The sequence below is a fragment of the Dendropsophus ebraccatus genome, chromosome 5 (genome assembly GCF_027789765.1).
Source record: "Dendropsophus ebraccatus isolate aDenEbr1 chromosome 5, aDenEbr1.pat, whole genome shotgun sequence".
Lineage (NCBI taxonomy): Eukaryota > Metazoa > Chordata > Amphibia > Anura > Hylidae > Dendropsophus > Dendropsophus ebraccatus.
In genome coordinates, this window is record NC_091458.1 from 136733572 (window position 1) to 136757500 (window position 23929).

The window sequence follows — 23929 nt, forward strand, 5'->3', positions numbered from 1 at the left end:
ATCAACTGGTTTTAGAAAGTTTAATAGATTTGTAATTTAATTCTATTTAAAAAGCTAATGTCTTCCCAGACTTATCAACTGCTGTATGTCCTGCAGGAAGGGGTGTATTTTTCCAGCCTGACACAGTGCTCTCTGCTGCCACTTCTGTCCATGTCAGGAACTGTCCAGAGCACGAAAGGAATTTGCTACTGCTCTGCACAGTTCCTAACATGAACAGAGGTGGCAGCAGAGAGCACTTTGTCAGACTGAAATGAATATGCCACTTCCTGCAGGACATACAGCAGCTGATAAGTACTGGAAGACTGGAGATTTTTAAATAGAAGTAATTACAAATCTATATCACTTTCTGGAACCAGTTTTGAAAGGAAGATTTTCACTGGAGTACCCCTTTAAAACTTGGAGAGCCCCTATAATGGTCCACCCTTATAAAATCCCTGGGAACAACATGTATTATGTACATTCACACAGAAACCCCTCAAAGTCTGTCCTTTACTAGTGATGCCCACTATTAAAAGGCTTGGTAACCTACATTACTGACATGGCACTTTCCCATTTTACAGGAGACGATTGTGTTGGTCCTATAATACAGGAAGTCCGTGTACGTTTGTTAGTGCAGTTTCAGATGGCAGAAAGGAAGTTGTGTGAAAAAAATCGGGTCCCCATGCAGAATGTTCACAGAAACGTGGATTGTACCAGACACCCAAAGGCAGGGGGAGGGAACCTTGGCTCTCCAGCTGTTGCAAAACTACAACTTCCATCATGCCTGGACAGCCAAAGCTTTAGCAACAGCCGAAAAGCCAAGGTTCCCTACCGCTGCCCCAAGGTATACCGAATATCTAACAATTAACGGTATACAGTAGTAAGGCCAGGTTAACACTGCTGAATCCGTTTCCCATTGGCTTACATTAGAACAATGAAACAGAAAAATGCAGTGGGCACCCCGCCTGAGCTGTATTATGCTGCTGGGTATGCGACAGAAACTGGACAGTGTTTACTGGATACAAAGGCTGTTTATAAAGGTGAGGCACATTGAGGTGACATACACATTTAAAGAAACCCAAAATTAAATACCCTCCCCCCCCACCAATCTTGACAACTTTCATCTTAGAAACACAAGCAGCACAACATGTAAGAAACACACACTGGAGCTTTACATTTCTTTCCATTGACGACAACAGGTACAAACTGTGCCAACAGCAGCAGCAGGGTCCGAGTATTCACTGTGATGTAGCGGGAATTAATCATTCCCCATTAGAGATTAGCGCAACTCTGCATTTGACTAGTGGTGGCTGAAGAAGTTAGATGCAGCCTTAGGGAGTCCTGTAAACATGGATATAGTCTAAGGCCTTCATACTCCCTAAGGCCATGTTCACACATATTAAAACACTGGCCGTTCTGTGACCCGTCTGGATCAAAAAAAGACCGATGTTACTAATGATCATCCCGGATGATCTTCACTACTAAAGAATTCGGATGCGGGCTGGAGCCGCACGCTCCATTGTGTTGTGCACTGACAGGTTCTCTGCGGCCGCTATTCAATGGATAGAAGCCACAGAAAACTCATAGTTCAGTTTTTTGCGGCGCCGTTAGCGATCCTGGCCGGAATGTATACACTGTGTGTGTGAAATATATTATATATATACACACACATATATAATATATGTGTGTGTGTGTATGTATATATATATATATATATATATATATATATATATATATATATATATATATACACATATACACATACATACACACACACACACACACACATATATATATATATATGTGTGTGTGTGTGTATGTATGTGTATATATATATATACACACACACAATTATATATATATATATATATATATATATATATATATTACACACACACACACACACACACACTATGTGTATACACACTGGTCGAGATTCCCTCTAGCTGCAGCACAGTGTAAGTTTAGTATTTAGTATTTAACATGGCCGTGTTTCAAATCGGCAACAACGGCCGTGATTAATACTGAACCTACGTTGTGTGAACATAGCCTAAGGCTGCATCCAACTTTTTCAGCCACCACTAATCAGATGCTGCACGATCGGGTTCGGACGGACCTGAGCATGCTCAAATTGCGCTCATCTCTATTCCCCATATAAGATCTAACTGCTGCAGTGTTCTGCTATAGTAGCCGACCCATAGGGTCCAGCCCAACCCTCATCAATATGAGTTACAGTCAAACTTGCGCTCTATTAAACAGGACTAATCTATTGTGCAGTAAATCATTGTGACTCAATAAGCTCTTGTGGCCTCTCCTCCCGCACGACTAATACACGTCATGGTCGCCCACCCGCCAAGCAGCTATGGACACTTCAATACAATGCACATACTTGTGGCTTCTGAAATACTGTAGTATAAAATCACTACACGGTTCACAATCACACTGCAGGGATACAAAACACTATGCACATCCGTAGCAACATATATTTAATAGAAACATTTCCATAGCTTTACAAAGATAGGTTCATCATTCTGACCAAGTGCTTTTATATGCCAAAAATCACCAGACATAACAGCTTCTTCCTTGTGCCTTTTGCTTCTTGTACTTGAAACGGACTAAAATGATACAAAATACTCTGTAACCTGGATGACTATGTTAGGAGCACGGCTTCAAGGACTACTAAAAAAAACACAGAATTCAAGTAGAACCAATAAGCTATTAGACCCTGCCATCATCAGAAGAGGTGGATATGATGTACTACAATAGGCAGGGGCGTAACTACTGCTGTAGCAGCCATAGCAGCTGCTATGGGGCCGGTGACCCACTCCTACAATATACTGGGCCCCCTGAGCTGTCATCATTTGCAGTTCCCGGTGGCTGAGTGGGCTGCAAATATCCCTTTAACGGTAAGTACTCCTCGCCGTTATGAAGATATGACTACACTTGATGGCGTAGGCTAGGTTTTCAGCCCCACATCGGGCATCAATGTAAAAAAGGATGTCGACGTGCAGCCAATGACCCATTTGACTTGTATGGGCAGGACGGAGTCATTTTGTGACTATGTTCTGTCCATCTGCCGACAGATACTTCTTTTGTGCAAGACTCAAAAGTGTGGTCTTCCTGCACAAAAGTGGTATAGGTCCGCCAAATGAACAGAACGTAATCACAAAACGAACATGTCCTGCCCATACAAGTCAATGGGGCCGTCGGCCGCACGCCAGCATCCTTTTTTCATGGATTCCCGACATGGGGCTGAAAACGTGATGTGAACATAGCCTTAGTAGTCAGTTGGGGTGGACAGGGGGGCCCAATCAAAAGTTTGCTATGGGGCCCAGCCATTTCTAGTTACGCCCCTGACAATAGGGATGACAAGAAGACTGCAGATGGATAAACTAACCCTTTTATTATCGCCACTGCTGTGAATACTGTTAAAACGTTTGGTATGTAAAAGTTCCCTGCTTATAGGTTGGATCAGTTGTGCTCCAGTACATACACCGGGCAGCACTTCCCATGTATAAGGCAGACTAGCAGCTTGAGGTACAGTATAATGTGCACATTCAGGATTCTATCATGTAATAAGTATTAATGGCCTTTCATCCAGAACCGAGACAAGGCCAATGGGCCTAGTACCAAAGTAAAAGTAAACCTTATGCAACACAGATATACATATGCGCTCGTCACTATTTGGCCATTCACGATCAATGAGTTCTGCGTCCAAATGACAATTTTGGCAATTTTCGGACACATTTAAATAAAGGTGAGAATGTATAAAAGTCCCTGTATCTTCATAGAAAGATAACCTTAAATTACGTCTTAAGAAATATTAGGTCTACTGGTTGCATATACATTACTCACATCTTCAGACATGGCAACAGACACATATAACCTATACATTATTATATACATTTATTAGGAACACACACCCATCCACGCTGTACAGCCATTATTGAATCTCAAGGTTTGGCGTGTGACAGGCATCCACCACCTGCTGAGATACTATAATTTAGGGGGTCACATGTACAATACAATAGAATAGAAATAATTACTTCCTCTGTTCCCCACACGCTTGTGATGAAGTCCTTATATACAAAAACCATTTTGCAAATTTACAGTTAATACATTTACCCTATGTTAGTGCAATTTTCAGTAGGATTGCAGCATTCAGTGTGTGCTGAGCACAGATAGCACCAGGGAGCAGGGAGGTGCCCCCAAAAGATGACATGGTTCTTAACTCCACAGTGCAGAAAGGTCATTCATGGGCTACTGCATACCCCCCCACTGGGGTAAACTGAACGTCTCTAAAGCTCCTGTGTGTAAACTGCAGCATAGAACTCTGCCTGGGTCATACATTGCTTGCAAGTTCTATGGAGTCTGAATCAGAGTCCCGGTCATTTTCTCTGTAGACCATAAACAAAAAAAGGTGTTAAAATCAGTACATGTACATCCGATGTTACCTTAGATAATAGATATCTTTTATCATTTTATGTGCATCATCCCATGCTAACAAATTTTATCTTGCTCTCGCTATAACCCACAACCTGGCCTAAAGTCTACCCCCCTCCCCTTCTATCCTTTGTATTTTCAAGCCACAGCATGGCAGGCTTCTTACATGGACATTGTATACTTGAAACACCATCCAAAATCCCATCACAAGTTATTATGGGAATTGTTTTTATTAGCTCAGAGAGAATATATTCCAGGCAAGGCTACCTAGGGAAGTTTTGTAATTCTGAGGGAAACTATGGAAAATTCTGACTACAGGCAGCAGTTTACAGTATTTAAAGACACAGAAAACTGTGTGTGAGCTGTTCTCTTCATCTCTCCCCCCTCCAAGACAGCTCATGTAAACAGCGTCCCTGGCCACCTGTCTCTGTGCTCTGTAATGCTGGAAGGTCAAGTTGCTGATGAAGAATTCTGATTAACCCTCCCAGCATTACAGAGTGCAGAGCCGGCCAGGGACACTGTTTACATTAACTGTCTTGGAAGGGGGGGGGGGGAGGAGGGGGAGATGGAGAGAACAGCTCACACACAGTTTTCTGTGTCTTCAGTAGAAAGCAGCAGCTCAGAACTGGGGGAAGCAGGCTGAAAAGGTAATAACTAGTATGGAATGAATTGTCAGTCACCAGGAGGGGGGATGATTTATTTATTTATGCGGCTTGGTCCTACATACAGTATATGCACACATAGATCAGCAGATAAAATGATCTCACCTGAGGAGCTGCAGAGCTTTCTTATTCTCTTTCCTCTTTTCTTCATCGATCGGATACAGTTTAAAGAGTAGGAGCCCGACAAGTATCATGAGTATGGGAGCAGCACACACCAGTAACTTCAGAGTCACATCCACAGAGTCTGGCTGATCACAGCTACCTGTCTGATAGCCTGCAAAACTGGATTGAAGAATGGACTGCATGAATATAAAGTAATGTAGGACTGCTTGATAAATCTCCCGCTCTGTTCTTTTTTTATACTAAAGGTTATAATAATACACCACTTCATGCATGACATACAGCAGCTGATAAGTATTGGAAGACTTGAAAATTTTTAACAGAAGTAAACTACAAATGTATGGCACTTTCTAGCACCACTTGATTTGAAAGATTTTTTTTTTTTTTTTTTTTGGGGGGGGGGGGGGGGGGTGAACTACCCCTTTAAGATTTTCTGTCTTCTTTTTGATCATCTAGGGTTCACTACAATTTTTATTTTGCCTTTAGCACAATGGAAAAAACATTAATATACTACAAAATTATTTCTGGGCATCAACCATGACGCCATGGCATCTCATAATTGACTGGTGAAGATGCAGGTGACCATACATGTTAACAGTTGCTATGTTGTCTGCTATGATAAGCCAAACTTCTTACAACATCAAATTGAGTCTCTGCCCAGGCTATATGAGCAAACAAACACAAGCAAGCTAGTCAGTTTTCACTTTATTATTAGAATAGGTTTTGCAGCAAGACAATTGCAGCACACAGAAATGCCCGCTCAGCCAATCAGTGACTGGGGCGGGACACCATGGCAGTTACTGACTGGCTGAGCAATTCCTGCAGGCAGGTAGGTAAACTGAGTAACCAATTGTCTGCCACAGAGTACAGCAATGTACTGGGGCAAATGCTTCACTGGGCACATTGGTTTGGATTCTGCACCACCATGTTTCTAAATTTAATGGGTAGTTTCCACCTATACCAACAACCTCTCATTGTGTTGCATAGATTCCATAATACTCACTCCAAGCTTAGTGTAGAAATCCCCAATGATACTCCGGAGGCAAATTTTGTAAAGAAAACATAAAATGAGAAGAAAATGGCTTCATGTCCAGGAGAATCTGGATTCTTCAAAACAAAGTCATCAATGACATCCGGAAGCATGGACCTGTCAGACAGTGAAAGACATTAGATTGTGCAGCCAAAACAGAAAGTACTAAAATATACCAACTCCATCCGATCAACATTCGCCTGAATCTGGGTGATTGTCACTCCCTGTAATAGAGACAAAGATCTGCCAATGAAACACTCATTGGCTGATCCTTTCTTTAGGCCCAGACCTAAAATCTTCGGGCTCCAGATGTGCATTGCTGCGTGTAATAGTGATGTGCGGCAGTCGGCTGATGGTTAGACACACAGTTAATACATTACCTGTCCACGCTCCCAGTCTTCTCCTGCCTTTTGCTCTCTTCCCAGAACCACGCGATGCAGCTTCTCTGAACTGACAGGTCACTCAGCCAATCACTGGCTGTGGCAGTCCTGGGCAGTGATTGGCTGAGCGGCCTGTCAGCTCAGAGACTGCTCAGAAGCTGCAACTGTGGGACTGGGAAACAAGCAGAGGGCAGGAGATGACCGGGAGCGTGGAGAGGTAATGTATTAACTGTTTAGGCAAGGGCTGCACGGACATTGCTAATGATGTCTGTGCAGCCCTTGCTAAACGATCATCGACCCGTGTAATAGTACCCCAAGTCGCAGTGTAGCTCGAGCCTTATGTTAGAGAGGTGAAGTCAGACTACCTCAAATCACCTCGTATAAGAGGCACATCGCTCATAAAGCAAATAAGCTGAACGCACTTGGAAAAAATCCAGCAGATACCAAGATCATTTCAAGATGAAGAAAGCCAAGTATATGCAATAACACGTAACGTTTTATGTTATCTATCAAGCAGTAAAATAATGTTGGCATAACAGTCAAAATCCTAACTAAGGGACCTATTAGACAAATCAATTTCTATCGATTACCAATCGCTCAAGAAAACACCAAAAAATAACTGCGATCGTTTACCCAGTAAAAGAACAAATGATGTGTACCATTAACGATTAGCAATCATTTTAGGGTCAGCTTAAAAGATGCTATCAACGACACAAAAGATTTTCTGACCAATACCTGCATACACACATCTAAATTTGAATGATATAACGAGTTTTACGATTTAGACCATACAAGTAACACAACACCAATCTCCAACAAGACGCGGACAAGTCAGAAGGTTATATGGGGGAACATCCCACAGTTTTATGGGTTAGGCAAGTGCTGAATTCATCTTTCCTCTATGGTTAGCAAGCTGCTATGTTACTATGCTGAAGCTCTTCTAACACGGGAATAGCACCTGACAATTCAGCTTAAAAGGAAAAGTCCGGCAAAATTTTTTATTAAAGTATGGTATTGCCCCCCAAAAGTTATACAAATCACCAATATACACTTATTACGGGAAATGCACATAAAGTGCTTTTTCCCTGCACTTACTGCTGCATCAAGGCTTCACTTCCTGGATAACATGGTGATGTCACTTCCTGGATAACATGGTGATGTCACTTCCTGGATAACATGGTGATGTCATGACCCGACTCCCAGAGCTGTGCGGGCTGTGGCTGCTGGAGAGGATGATGGCAGGGGGATGCTCAGTGTCCCTCCAGTGCCCTGTGTCCCTCAGTGTCCCCCTGACATCATCCTCTCCAGCAGCCACAGCCAGCACAGCTCTGGGAGTCGGGTCGTGACATCACCATTTTATCCAGGAAGTGAAGCCTTGATGCAGTAGTAAGTGCAGGGAAAAAAACACTTTAGAAGCATTTCCTATAAGTGTATATTGGTGATTTGTATAACTTTTTGGGGGCAATAAAAGACTTTAATAAAAATTTTCACTGGACTTCTCCTTTAAGGAGGATTAGAAGCCCTTAAATCCCACTTCTTAGAATAAAACTTCTGTTGCAGATTACATAAACGGAGAAAGAGGTTAGGTCCTCTTGTCTCTCACTACTGTACATTCTATCAATCGTGGAGAACATTATAACATGCTGTACCCCCAGGGATGGGAGACCTTTGCAAACCTACAATTCCCGTCGTGTACAGCCAAAGGCAGCATTTTGGCAGTGCAGGCATGAAAACAGACCAGGAGGGCCGAAGGTTTCCTATCCCTGTTGTACATATACCAGAACCTGGCATCTGCTAACTATTTCTATTTCAGGAGCACAATAGCATCTGCTTCATATACCATATTGTACTGTGTGAACTACACCTTAACTAAAGCAAGGGCACATTCAGCTTTTGTGAAAAATAAGAGGTTGCTTTAAAAGTAAAAACTGACAGTTCTCACCATGGCAGGAGAAATGCGGCGGCTACACTGAGTCCAGCAGCCACAGCAACGATATACGTTACGATAAGATTGACCTGCACCACGCCAGAAACAATAAGGAATGGGACAACAGACTGCAATGAAACAAACAAACAAAAAAAAAACAGGAAGTTAACATGTAATATAAGATACCACTGAATCATGCAGCATGATAAGAGCTTGCCGGTCTACTGTCTTGCTAATTCTTCAAATGACCAGTAGATGGCAGCAACAGGTCAGTGCTAAAAAGACTGATCATCTCTGCCAAGTATACATTCACTTCTTCCATGCTTCTGCTGGTTAGATTACAGTACTCTACTTTTACTCACCGATATCCCAAAATAGACGGCAGTTTTCTTTCCAAAACGAGTCAGGAACCACTGCCAGAATGGTACTGTCAGCGTAGCAGAAATCTGGGAGGGGGGGACAGAAATACACAAATGAATTAAGTAATGAATACATGCACAATGTTTGGGAAAGAGGACAGAGAAATAAAGGTTATAATCATTTGGCACAGTAGGGACATCACTTTAAGATCTTTACATTCTTAGACTGGCCCCGGCGTAGGGATGCTGGTGCCGCAGTCTTTTTTTTTTAAAACCTCAGCCCGGTTTTTGGTCTATTCCCGTTCACCAGCCCAGCCTGAAGCACTGGAGGCGGGTACGCCCACCGCCAGTGTGACAAAACCCCTCCCCTTTGTCACAGAGGGAAGGGAAGAATGTTGCACTGGGGGCCGGCGGCCTTGCCTCCAGCGCTTCAGGCCGGTGACCGGGAATAGACTGGTGCAGGAACTGGGCCATGGTTCAAAAAAAAAAAAAAAAAAAAAAAACTGACACACCTGCATCCCCGCACTGGCACCAGTCTTGATATAAAGACCTTACATCGATGAACCTGCTGATACACTCGCTTTAAGACTGGCGTACTCATATGCCAGTCTTAAATCCCCGCCCCCACTTTCCCAGCCAGATTTACTAAGAGGCTCTTATTAAAGCCAGCCGGACCTGCATCTGCCGCAGGGATTGAGAATAAATCTACACCTGCTCCGAAACAGGCATAAACCATGACAAATTGGGTGTGGAGGAGGGCTATGCCTCTTTCCCGCCTTGCCCTGTCCCCCCAGCCCACCCATCAGGTAAGCGGGGGGTATACAGCTGGCATACGCCACAAAAAAGGTAAGAATCTGCATTGTTCATAAATGTCCCCAAGTGAGTCCACCCACATTCTGCTTATCTGCCAGGAAGAGAATGAAGAAGGGACATCATGTCATGTTTGCCGGTTTACAATAGCTTTCTGTCTTGGCCTTGGCAGGACAAAAGAGTGTGTGCGTGCTTGGTATCGAATGTAATTCAGCATTTTAAACAGCACTGAAAACTATGGGTAAAATGTGAGATGTCTAAATGCATCTATCACATGCTGAGACATTACCCTACAGGGCAGGTATTCTGGTCAGACAGGATCCTACTACATCAGTTATATAATGATATGATGTACTCACCATTATAACAAGCAGAATATTCTGAAAGTGCTTGCGGTGTTTCAGGGTATATTTCAAAAACAGGGCGAAGTTTCCCTCCAGGAGCTTCAATACAAGAAGGAGAAAGGAAAGGTTACCTTGAACTCTTCATAAGCAATGTACACCTTATATACTATGTGTCAGACTGCTGCCATAACAAACAGTGGTGTTGGATGTAACAGAGAACAGAGTGCTGACATTATACAGACTGTAATCCTGATAGCAGGTGGTTATAGGAAGACTGTATATACATAGGGTGTATTCAAGACGCACAACCATAAAGTTATCTGCAGCGACAGGCAGCATGTAAACTAACACTACTGTGCCCGCAGCCAAGCTCCCGAGATCAGCACTTGGGGACATAATCTGGGTAATGTTAGCAATCTAGGACAACTTCTTTAAACTATAACTTCTTTCAGTTATAGTTACAAATAAAACAAAAAGTATAGTATCATATATAGCAACATCATTAACTATTCAGTTCTTACAGTAAACAGAAGGACTTTAAAGTGTCCTTACAAGAAAACTTTTTACATGTCATAGAGACATGGAAAGAGTTTTGATCGGTCCGGGTCCTGTACTGTGTCAGTAAAATAGTCGGCTCTGTAGACTTGGGGCCCTACTACAAGGAGCAATAATTGGCCCGATTTGGTCTGTGTAATAGAGACAATGATCAGACAATAGAACGCTCATCGGATGATCATTTCTTTAGGCCCAGACCTAAAATCATCGGCCGCTGACCACACATTTCTACCTGTAATAGCGATGTGCGGCTGACAAACATTACATTACCTGTCCATGTTCCCAGTCTTCTCATGTGCCCTGCTTCCTCCCCAGTCCCACGCACTGCAGCTTCAGAGCGACCTCTCTCAGCTGACAGGCCGCGGTGGTCCTGGCCAGTGATTGGCTGAGCAGCTTGCCAGCTCAGATGTGCCGATGAAGCTGCAGCGTTTGGGACTGGGGAGGAGGCAGAGCGCAGGAGAAAACATGCACAGGTATTAAACTGTTTGGGCAAAGACTGCATGGACATCGCTAAAGATGCACTATACAGCACTTGCTAAACGATTATCGGGCCGTGTAATGGGCCCAGTAAACGAGGGCAGATATAGCAGATCGGTGCTCGTCTACAATATCGCTCGGGCTGTGTTATAGGACCTTATATTAGGAGCCTGGCTCATCACATTACTAGAGAGGACCGCACTTAGTACTGTCTTTTCCTGGCACGGTATCACAATCAATACAGGTCTGAACACTCTGATCAAAACATTTGACATGTCATTTTTTTTTTTTAAACAACAGTGAGACTTTCAAATATAATACGTTTCCTGGAACACTTAAAAAAAAAAATCTTATCTCTAAAAGGCCACATTCTATATACTGGGGCATTATCAGATACATGGACAAAAGTGGCGCCATTTCCGGGGGTGGTGGCGGTGGTGGACTAGCAGCCTTTTTTCCTTTTTTTCTAACTAGGAAACACATTTGAGTAAGAGTTGTGCAACTTTAGACAAATTCTATACTTAGTATTTAAGTTCCTTGTTAGTATTTCAACTTATAGGAAACATTCTTCTTTCCATGCAGAAGTTGAAAAGCTAAAAGAGACCTAAGGGTAATGTGCACGGATGACAGATGTGTGTCGGAAAATGTCACCTGAATGTGGTCATCTTTGCAGAATGTGCATTGGATTTCTGCAAGCCCCATTCATATGAATGGGACAGTCACAGAAATATGTGCCATACAGCTGTCCTAATGCTTCTCCTACCTAACACTGTATTCTGACTAAATAGTCTTCTGTTAGGATGTCCCCAATACTGACACTACAGCAGATTTACTAATCCAGTCTAATATTTAGACCAGACAGGAGGAGAATTATCACAGTGCGTCCTAAATCTGGTGACTTTTTAGATATTGTTCACTAATTACATATCATTTAATGGCTGGGAGAATTTACGCTACTAATTTGGTGCACTGTATTGCCTTTTCAGCTAAATCCCACCCCCTTACCGCCAAGTCCCACCCTTGATGAGCAAAGCACAGAAAAGGTCTATAAACAATGTAATAAATGTGGTGTAAGGCATGTACGGCGATTATTCTGGAGCACATTGGGCAAGAATTTTGGCACAGTCAGAAAATGTGCAAATTAACAGCACAAGCCAGCGAGTGAGCAAAAGTAACCAGCGGCACTCACCATTCTTCATACAGAGCTTTCTTTATTCCACATGATATATTGTAGACAGATTTAGGGCAGGGAAGGAAAGGTCCAGAGGAAGCGGGAGAGTTTTCCCACGAAACGTCTGTAGTCCAAGTGCACAGCATCTCATTTACCTGTCTCTCCAAGCTCTAAACCTGTCTACAATGTATCATCTTGAAAAAAAACTGGTGAGTGCCGCTGGTTACTTTTGCTTACTCGCCGGCTTGTGCTGTATGTTTTAAATGGAATGTATTCTTAAAGCGGTACCCTGGAAAAAATCTTTGTCTTTTAAATGAACTGGTTTCAGAAAGTTATATACATTTGTAATTTATTTCTATTTAGAAATCTGAAGTCTTCCAGTATGTATCAGCTGTTGATGAGCAAGAGAGCTCCGATTTAGCAGATCGGTGTTCACTTACAACTATCATCGGCCGCGTGATGCAACGGAGAACGTTTGCTGTAGTGAGATGGGGAGTGAAGTGCACAGCTGCACAGACCCGGACTAAACCGGACATGTTTTAAGTTTTTGCAGATGACAGGGACCGGTGGGATAAGTAACTGCCTGAAACCACTTCTCTCCCGCGGTAAAAATAATTGAGCATGTTAGATCTAGCAGACGGACAGGCTGTGCCATACATGATATGTTGTAGGTGGATTTTAAGATCCAATGTGTTTAGCTAGATACATTGCATATATGAAAAGGAGGAGATAAAAGCAGCATGGAAATATAATATAATATACACATGAACAGGATTATGTATATATAAATGACATCTGTATAGTGACTGCACTTACCATGAAAGCCAATGAAGTAAAAAGAAAGCCAGTGATAAGTTTAATGTATGGCCCGTGGCTCATCACTAGTTTTAGACCTTGCCAGAAGGATACAGGCTGGTCAGACAAGAGCTCACATGATTCTGCAGAAGAAACAAAGAGGCTAATGTGAGGCTAGAAGTAGACGTACTCATGTATATAAATGTAAGACTATAATCACATAGGTGTGAGATCCGATCCCAGACCAATATTGACATACCTCTCTTTTCCTGGACTCCCAATGACAGGATGATGGCACATAGCACATAAATGGCACAGATGACCCCTGCGGCTATCATGTAGGCTTGTCTCTGTGGATATAAACACCTCTCATTGTAAGTCACATCTACTGCAGGAGTTAAAGGGGTACTTTGTGAATGTTTATTTATTTCAAATCAACTGGTTTCAGAAAGTTATATAGATTTGTAATTTCATGTCTTTCAGTACTTATCAGCTGCTGTATGTCCCACAGGAAGTGATGTATTTTTTCCAGTCTGACACAGTGCTCTCTGCTGCCATCTCTGCCCATGTCAGGAACTGTCCAGAGCAGGAGATATTTTCTATGGAGATTTGCTACTGCATTGGACAGTTCCTGTCATGAACAGAGGTGGCAGCAAAGAGCACTGTGTCAGACTGGAAAGAAAACACAAACTCCTGCAGAACATACAGTAGCTGATAAGTATGGAAAGACTTGAGATTTTTTAAATAGAAAGTTATAGAAATTTGTAATTTACTTCTAACACCAGTTTATTTAAAAGAAAAATCACTAGAGTACCCCTTTAAGCAGGTCACAAATTTCAAAACGTATTTGACAAAACCCCCCTAATGACTGCAATACAAAGCATATCGTAAGTTAAAGTGACTCTGTACCCACAATCTGACCCCCCCCAAACCACTTGTACCTTCAGATAGCTGCTTTAAATCCAAGATCTGTCCTGCAGTCCGTTCGGCAGGGGATGCAGTTATTGTCCTAAAAACAACTTTTAATCCTGCAGCGCTGTGTCTAACGGCCGGGGCTTACATTTGTATATGCATTAGGCTGGCACCACCTCTGTCCCTCCTCCCCGCCCTCATCATTAGAAATGATCCAGGAACATTTACTGCTGTTTGAGCTTTGCACAGGTGTATTAACGATCCAGCCCATGTTCATTATGCACACAGGTGGGGAATAGGAAGCAATCTGCCTGGAGCATTCCTAATGATGAGGAGGGCGTGGAGGAGGGACAGAGAGGTTGTGCCAGCCTAATGCATATACAAACGTAAGCCCCGGCCGTTAGACACAGCGCTGCCGGATTAAAAGTTGTTTTATGACAATAACTGCATCACCTGCTGAACGGACCCCAGGACAGATCTTGGATTAAAAGCAGCTATCTGAAGGTACAAGCGGTTCGGGGGGGGGGGGGCAGATTGTGAGTACAGAGTCGCTTTAACAATCACACCCTGACACTGCTCCTGTCACATGGAGACCCCACCCTCAATAGTACACAAGACGGACTGTCACTGCCTCCAAGAAGAACAGGATGCAGCCACTGCTGGTTATTTCATTGATCACTGAAGGTTTTATCTTTGCCCATGACAGTACATGTGATATTAGGTGCTGTATGTAGGCAAAGATAAAGGTTTACCTGAACATGTAATACACAGGTAGAAGGAAACATACTTTCATGTCTTGGGATTTATAGAAAGTGGTCAGACTCACCATGCTGTTAAGAGACTCTAGATCTTGAGAACCATTGACACTCTCCATTGACTGGTTTTGAAAGGAGTTTGGCACGCAGGATTCCTCCACCTTACCCACAATCTGTCCTTGGATTGCCGTGCCAAGGACTGTACCCAATACCTCAACCGTCATACCTGAAAGGAAGAGAATCAAGATGAAGAAGAGGACATGCAGAGCCTTCCAGCTACAGATTCATAGGACCATGCCAGCTGGCTATATAAAAGTACACGTACGGTATCCGGTGGCGGAGTCCCGGTCACTCTGCTCTTTACTGATGAACATTGTCAGAGCTGAATAAGGCACATGGAAACACTGCAAGGAACAAATAAGAGGGGTGAGAGAAGGAAAGCGACAGCTACATAGCAATACGACAGATCTATAGAGATTTCCTGCTAAAAGCCGTGCACCAGAGGGGGGTTGGGGACGGGTTTCCTACTTCCCTCTGATGGGGGTCCAGCCTTCTGTTTGGCAAGAGATATAAAGATGTACGAAGGTCTGACTACATTGCCATGTGAGTACACTCCCATTGGGGCCATAAGAATCATTCTGCTACCATTAAAGGGGTTATCCCTCAGCTCCACTTCCTCCCTGCTGCCCTTTGTATTGCTGCATTTGGGCAAAACTAGTGGTGACCAATGGCAGTGTGAAATTACCAATGTCACCTCTTTCACTCCCAGATCACCCCCATAAAGGGGTTGTCCAGCGGAAATATATATATTTTTTCAAATCAACTGGTTTCAGAAAGTTATATAGATTTGTAATTTAGTTCTATTTAAAAATCCAAAATTTTCTCATACTTATCAGCTGCTGTATGTCTTGCAGTCTGACACCTCTGTCCATGTCAGGAACTGTCCAAGAGCAGTAGCCAATCCCCATAGAAAACCTCTTCTGCTCTGGACAGTTCCTGACATGGACATAGGTATAAGTAGGGAGCACTTTCCTGCAGGACATACAGCAGCTGATAAGTATGTGAAGACTTGAGATTTTTAAAAAGAAGTAAATTACAAATCTATATAACTTTCTGAAACAAGTTTATTTGAGAGAAAAAGATTTTCGCTGGATAACCCCTTTAAGCATTCGGTGATCCTCAAAAGACAGTGAATCTACAGTATACGTAGGATTACTATAACCTTCCTATGATCCTTACCGTTACAAGAGTTTGGAAGAGGCAGTAGAAGGTCAGGTAATACAGGATCTGACCGCTAGTGAATCCAGGCACAAACCAGACCAGGAAGTAAGAGATCACCGCAAAGGGTGTGGACAGTATAATCCTATTGTAAGAGGAGAAAGGGGAATAAAACAATATATTTATATAGATTTCCAGGTAACAACAACAAGTATACACACACAAGTCACCAAGGAGGAAAAGTACGCAAACCTCTACTACTATAGGAACAAATACATAATAAATAAAAATAACAAATAAAAAATAAATAGCATATATCATATTGATTTATTGTCTTTCTCAATAATATAACTACTTATAGGAGATAATAAAGTCATGACGCTCAAACATCTATCTGGTTTTCCTTTCTTTGTATATTAAAGGGGTTGTCCAGCGAAAATCTTTTTCTTTCAAATCAACTGGTGTCAGAAAGTTATATAGATTTGTAATTTACTTCTATTACAGTCTTCTAAGTCTTCATATACTTAGCTGCTGTATGTCCTGCAGGAAATGTTTTATTTTTAGTCTGACACAGTGCTCTCTGCTGACATCTCTGGCCGAGACAGGAACTGTCCAGAGCAAGAGAGGTTTTCTATGGGGATTCATAGAAAACAGACAGAGTTCCTGCCTCGGCCGGAGATGTCAGCAGAGAGCCCTGTGTCAGACTGAAAATAAAACATTTCCTGCAGGACATACAGCAGCTGATAAGTATGGGAAGACTTGAGATTTTTTCATAGAAGTAAATTACAAATCTATATAACTTTCTGACACCAGTTGATTTGAAAGAAAAAGATTTCCGGTGGACAACCCCTTAAGAGTTGAGCAAATTTCAAGCACGCTTGTGTTCGTTTGATCCAGAGTGTGCAGTATTGATTACCAGGTGGATGAAGAAGTTGGATGCAGCCCTAAAGAGTCCTGGAAAACTTGGATACAGCCACAGGCCATATACTGTATCCATGTTTTCCAGGACTCTTTAGGGCTGCATCCATCTTCTTCATCCACCTGGTAATCAAAGCTGCACGCTCAGGTTCGGACACCCCAGAGCATGCTCGAAGTTTTCTCGACTTTACTGTACATCTATTGCTCAATGGCCAACAAATGGCTTCTTTGGTATCTTCCAGTTAATACGGATAGATTTCCTGGCATAGAAGAGCCTATTGGTATAAGGTATAAGCTCAGTTACTAGATTTAGACGGTTGTCAGTGAGGATGCAGACTCACTTTGGGAATGGGCCGATATTATATCCATACATTAGAATAGCTGGGAATAGCAGACTGTAACACAAGCCGTGTGTGTCCACCCCGATGACATCACGCTACCTGAAGGAGGGGGGGGGGCATGCTTTTATCACGTCTCTTTTCCTGCCATAAAACGTTAAATGGGAGGAAACACTGCGCATGTAGGAGTATTTTCCTAGATACAGAGCCAGCAGCTGCGATATTACAGCCACACAGGAATCTGAAGCCGAGCAGACACAAGAGACTGACACCAATGACGCAAGGACTGTGTTTATCCAAAGGGCCTGACCCCCAGAATGGGCTATAAAGGTTGTCTGGATGTGTATTATACCCATTACACTAAGTATACACACAATAACCTCATGAAACATTGATAAAAGCCCATACATCATCTACAGTACATCTACAGCTGCTGCAATACTACAATGCCCATCATGGCCTTCAGCTAGGGGAGTTGTGATTTACAATGGCTGGAGAGCATTGGGAACACTGCGGATGAGATGGTGGATGGACAGGCTGAATCCTGGCATCAGTGTCACAGTGCGGACATCATGTGCTGTTCCCGTTATGGACAGGAAATCCTGTTATGTCACACAGTTGCTGTTATAGTCAGCACGTCAATGACGACAGAACCGGATATCAGACTTACACAGCCTTCATGGATACTAAATGGATTTTGAAAAACATAGTTGCTTATTTTCAAGAACAGCACCACCCCTGCCTTCAGGATATATACGGTATTACAAGTCAGCTGCAATACCAGGTCCAAACTGAGGACAAGAGTGGCGCTGTTTCTACCAAAAGGCAGCTATGTTTTTCTAACCCCTTAAGCTAACAGTCCTTTTACATGAGTAGATAAATCGCTTAAACGATTGCTCTGTGGTTCAAAACCATTTTTCGTTTGCACAAGATAAATCGCTCAAAAATTTTAAAAGCTTAATTAGACGATATCTGCCAACAAGTGGATGGAAGCCGTAATACGCAGTAATTGGCGTAAACCAGGGATGGGGATCCTTTAGCCCCCTAGCTGTTGCAAAACTACAATTCCCATCATGCCTGGATAGCCAAAGCTAAAGCAACAGAATATATATATATATATACTGAGGATACCCTCAGTACTGCAAAAAATTATTTCTACATGAAAAAAAAAATAAATCACATGTGAAATGAAAGCCTGGGTGTGTTTCCTGCAGGACAGAGCGGCAGCGTTCGCTGTGTATGAAGCACCTGAGCTTCCATGCCAGCAGTTAATGTACATCTGCTGTATGTAAGAGCTCCTACATCCTGTGCCCTGTAGTAACCCCAGGCTCAGCTGTCAGTGAATAGCTGAGCGCTCTCTCCCCTCTGATTGGGTGGGCTGAGCCCCGGCCGCACACACCCAGCCTCCTCATTGGCTCAGGCGGGTGGTGTGTTGTGCCTCTAATAAAGTCACTGCCCCCCTTTCCATTTTTATACGTTAACTCATTCTTGAACCATGCCTTTGTATGTGATCAGGCGAGGGCCACGTCACAGGCAAAAGCTCCCGCGTGCTCTGTCTGAGGAGTCGCACAGCACCGCCGCCGCCATCAAGATTAACCCCCTGTGTGCCCACACTCAGTGCTCTGCACTCAGCAATGAAAGAGAATGGATCTAAAAGTTTCCAATCTATAAATTCTGATTGTATAGAACTAAACTGATAAAAAAAAGTTATTAGAAGTTGCGACTTGACAGGGGGTCACACACAAGTATATTCAATATCTATACATGCTCCTGGCATGCAGCTAGTATATATAAAAGACAATATATACTGCAATATGCGGCACTGGATGCAAGTTCAGGATTCTGCCTACAAATCCATGAAGTTTTGACAGTTCCGAGAGATATAGATATATATATATATATATATATATATATATATATATATATATATATTCATATGCAGCATATGTATATAAAATATTATATATAATTTATTTTACATATTTTTATATATATATATATATAAAAATATATATATTAATATGCAGCATATGTATATATTTATTTTGTATATTTTTTATAATATATATTACACACACTTTTTTTTTTTACTTTCCACTGAAAGAACAAGCCATACAGAGCTCATTCAGTGTGAGTCTGTGTAATGTGCTATACCCAAGACTGAAGCGGGTTCACTGGGTGTAGATCAATATATCCATTCATTAATATAGGATATGAGAAGGGGACCCGGGGGTCCATGGGCACCGCTGTTGGGTCACATACAAGGCATGCATTCATTCTAGCGTCAGTCACATTAACCCCTATACTGCAGAGTTCCTCCCATACTCCTCTTACTACAAATTAAACAAGCTGTTAGTGAATGGTAATAGTGGTGTAATGCTATAGTGGCTGTGTAAATATAGCGTATACCTCTGTCCTCAAGGGATCTCCTTCGTTAGATAACAGAACCACAACACGCGGGGTTAACCAATAACAAGCAGCTGGCTGCCGTGCCTTTACTACTACTACTCGCTGTTTCTCCTGTTCTCCTTCAATGACATTCACTATTATACTACATGCCATTCTTCAAGGAGCTGTGGCTTAAAGGGGTTGTCCAGGGAAAATCATTTTATTTTAAATAAACTGGATTCAGAAAGTGACATAGATTTGTAATTTACTTCTATTTAAAAATCTCAAGTCTTCCAGTACTTATCAGCTTCTGTATGTCCTGCAGGAAGAGGTGTATTCTTTCCAGCCTGACACAATGCTCTCTGCTGCCACCTCTGTCCATGTCAGGAACTGTCCAGAGCAGGAGAGGTTTTCTATGGGGATTTACTACTGCTCTGCACAGTTCCTGACATGGACAGTGGTGGCAGCAGAGAGCAGTGCGTCAGACTGGAAAGAATACACCCCTTCCTGCAAGACATACAGCAGCTGATAAGTATGGGAAGAATTGAAATTTTTAAATCGAACTAAATTAAAAATCTACATAACTTTCTGAAACCAGTTGATTTGAAAGCTTTGGCTGTCCAGACATGATGGGAGTTGTAGTTTTGCAACAGCTGAATGGCCAAAGGTTCCCCATCCCTGCTCTAATGAATGGCAACATCCATCCAGTAAAATCCTGTGCACGACCACTAAGTTATTGGCCATATAACATCCCCATATCAGCGCTATCCATTGGACTGTGGGGATATGAATGCCATAGTACTCATCCCACCTCCAATGCCAGAGCTGACACCCAGGTCCACACTAATGTTGACTTCTGCTCACTAGGATCTGTTACTGATCATTCACATCCAGTCCAGAAAAGAAATCAGGACGCACGCCAGATTATCAGGATTTCTGGACTAGAGGACGACTATTGAATTTCACACTACTCGCAACGGAAAAGATCACTGTTGGCCGCCCAGCTATTGCTGCCGATGGCAGACCATTGCTGATATCCTCTCTGCACAGATGTCAGCGGACATGGAGCCATCATACACAGCTCTAAACCCGCTGATACACTCTGTTCTCTATACTGTAAGCACCACATGGGTTTCTCTATAGAAAACCATTGCATTATTAAACTCTAGATACAATGTTGCATAACAATGCAAACAGGTTGCTTTCCCTATCTAGCTTAGGTTTCTTCTGCATTCCCATCCCACGCTTTAGTCAGAATTCGGCTGGCTTCCTGCTACCAGTAGGCAGAACATTGTATAGCAGCTCGCAGCCAAGATGTCAATGAACCACGGTCTAATTCCAATGGCTACCAGCAGGTGCTTTACTGGGAACTACATGAGGCAACTGGAAATCAGTACATAGTAAAGTGCGTATATATATAGAGTAGGGGCAGGGAACCTTGGCTGTCCAGCTGTTGCAGAACTACAACTCCCATCATGCCTGGACAGCCTTCGGCTGTCCAGGCATGATGGGAGTTGTAGTTCTGCAACAGCTGGAAAGCCAAGGTTCCCTCCCCCTGACATAGAGGCTTTTATTACACTCACCAAGGCATCAATCGGCCAAACGCCGTCCAAGAGCTTTTACTAACAAAGAATCCAACCAGAGGGTCCGTAATGGCGTCCCATACCCGTCCAGTAAAAAGAATGATGGAGGCATGGAAGGGACTCATCTAGAGGTAGAGGAAGCATGAGGGTGAGACAGGACTGCTAAAGCAATATAAGGAATACTGTTATATTCCACCATAGGAGAAGCGTTACCTGTACCACATCCAAGAGGTAGATCTGCAGGAAGAATCCCAGGGCACAACCGGTGATCTGATATGGCGCCCCACCAATGGCGTAACATATCTTACTGCATATGGTCAGCTTGTGCTTTCCTTGTCGGCCCTGTAAGAAAAGACATGGATAGGTCATGAACGGTTCAATCTTCACATGATAAAGAACATACAAATCAAAGAGAAAAGAATGAACTCTTAAGGATGCATTCACACCTACAGGATCCGCAGCAGATTTTATGCAGTGTTCAGTTATTTAAATGAAATCTGCTGCGGATCAGGTAAGTGTGAACGTACCCCTAAAGGGGTTGTTCATAAAAAAAAATGTTAGTTTATTTTTTTCAAATCAACTGGTGCCAGAAATTCGTAATTTACTTCTATTAAACAAAAAATCTCAAGTCTTCCAGTACTTATTAGCTGCTGTATGTCCTGCAGGAAGTGGTGTATTCTTTCCAGTCTGACAAAGTGCTCTTTGCTGCCACCTCTGTCCTTGTCAGGGAGTGTCCAGAGCAGGAAAGCTTTTCTATGGGGATTTGCTACTGCTCTGGACAGAGGTGGCAGCAGAGAGGACTGTGTTATACTGTAAAGAATACACCACTTCCTGCAGGACATACAGCAGCTGATAAGAACTGGAAGATTTTTAAATAGAATGACACAGTGCTCTCTGCTGCCACCTCTGTCCATGACAGGGACTGTCCAGAGCAGTACCAAATCTCCATAGAAAACCTCTCCTGCTCTGGACATTCCCTCAAAGAGCACTGTGTCAGACTGGAAAGAATACACCACTTCCTGCAGGACATACAGCAGCTGATAAGTGCTTTTTTTAAATATAAGTACATTTCAATTCTCTGGCACCAGTGATTTTGAAAGAAGAGATTTTTTGGTGAAAAAACCCTTTAACCCACAAGAATGTTAATACCTTTCTCCCCAGCTACGCCGAGGTGAACAGCACATGCCAAGAACAGATTATATAAAAAAAAAAAAAAAAAAACAAACACCTTGCAATGCATAGGATAGAATATTGCTTCAATGCATATAAAGAAGAAACAGGTTATTTGTTCTATATGGGCTACACTAAGTGGATCACCCTCCCTATCTAGACCACGGCAGCTTTGGTACACATAAGAGAGAGCGCCAGAGAAAGTTACATAGACTGTGGTGAAAACTTCCGTTATAGAAGTACAACATGCCGGTAAATGTCGCAAACAATGTAGATACATCAACATATTGATGTCACAGGAACTGGGCCGCTAAGATGTGTGCCGGTTCTCCCTGTGTGCAGACGACATGGCTACCAGTATAACCCAAATAATTTATTGTTACTTTTCCTCCATAAATCAGAGAAATAACCGCCCGGGATTATATTCATAGACTAAACAGGTGCCGGTCAAAGACTTCCCAAGGGCAGGCGACAATTTCACATTGGAATACGGAACAAAGTGTCCGGGACCCCCCCTGGTCCCTCAGTAGGACCACTGGGTATTGAGCCAGGGGTTGGACCTATTAGCTACAATAGTAAGCAGCTACAAAGAGTCTCTGAGTGACGGCTGTTACATAGAGGCGGGTTCTTTCACCTGTCAAGGGAATCATTCTATCTGGACAATCCCTTTCAATACTAGTGACTGTACAAATCTGAAACCGATTTAAAGGGCTTGTCCAGGATTGATTTTTCCCAGGAACAGCGCAACTCTTACTTACAGTTTGTGAGGGGTACTGCAGCTCAGTCCTATTGCAGTTGTAATACCCCACATAACCTGAGGACAAGTGGGGTGCTGTTTTGGGAAGGAAGTAGCCATGTTTTGTTTTTTTTAATCATGTAAACACTGCAGACCACTTTTGCATGACGTATCGATTCGAGGCGACTGCTGCAGCACGTGAATTGTGGGGAATGGTAAATATGATGTGGACTTTAACAATTGGTTTCACTGAGGAAGAAGAAGAATCCTGACATTCCAGCTGAAACCCCTGCCCACCCCACATTATGGGGAATGGAGGAGATGTATACTCCTATATACCCCTATATACTCCTGATCACATAGGATACGGGTGATAGCGCTTTCATTGAATGGTTAGGCAGCATGACATGAGTCATCCTTTACTATATAGGAGACTGCACACAGATGCATTTGCCCTCTAGTAACCTCTATAGGCGGGCTCACATTATACTACCATAAGCTTCTATAGGAGCGTTACATTCCCGATAGACACAATTTCGGAATTCATCTACGTTTCACTATTCTTCATATCCGGACATATGATCTTAGACTTATTCCGAAAGGAAAGTCCTCGGCGAGTACGTATGTGGTTACAGTGAGTCACGTTACTGCTTACTCTGTCGAAGTTTATAGAGATTTCCGTATAAACAGACAAGGGCGGCCGTCACTTTAAGAAAGTTGGTTAGAACATGAAAGAGACCTGGTGTAGGCCCAAACCTGTGGTGAAACTACAACTCCCATCATGCACTGAGAGCCTTCAGGTGTCAGGCCCAGATGGGCATCGTAGTTTCACCACTCTTGGGGAGCCACAGGTATAGGT

General features: G+C 42.8%; 1 protein-coding gene across 1 annotated transcript in view; it reads right to left on the reverse strand.

Annotated features, from left to right (window-relative positions):
• Positions 1 to 1976: 1976 nt before the first annotated feature.
• The window catches only part of MFSD2A (MFSD2 lysolipid transporter A, lysophospholipid), a 23151-nt gene continuing 1198 nt past the window's right edge, over positions 1977 to 23929 (reverse strand). The window contains exons 2-14 of the mRNA XM_069971407.1: positions 21378 to 21506; positions 21165 to 21289; positions 15959 to 16082; positions 15045 to 15123; positions 14791 to 14945; positions 13312 to 13402; positions 13074 to 13195; positions 10070 to 10153; positions 8904 to 8987; positions 8557 to 8669; positions 6208 to 6351; positions 5190 to 5366; positions 1977 to 4376 (exon numbers count right to left, since the gene is read on the reverse strand). Of these exons, the coding sequence (XP_069827508.1) occupies positions 4322 to 4376; positions 5190 to 5366; positions 6208 to 6351; positions 8557 to 8669; positions 8904 to 8987; positions 10070 to 10153; positions 13074 to 13195; positions 13312 to 13402; positions 14791 to 14945; positions 15045 to 15123; positions 15959 to 16082; positions 21165 to 21289; positions 21378 to 21506 (1482 nt within the window). The 3' untranslated portion in view covers positions 1977 to 4321. The remainder of the gene's footprint in view (positions 4377 to 5189; positions 5367 to 6207; positions 6352 to 8556; positions 8670 to 8903; positions 8988 to 10069; positions 10154 to 13073; positions 13196 to 13311; positions 13403 to 14790; positions 14946 to 15044; positions 15124 to 15958; positions 16083 to 21164; positions 21290 to 21377; positions 21507 to 23929) is intronic.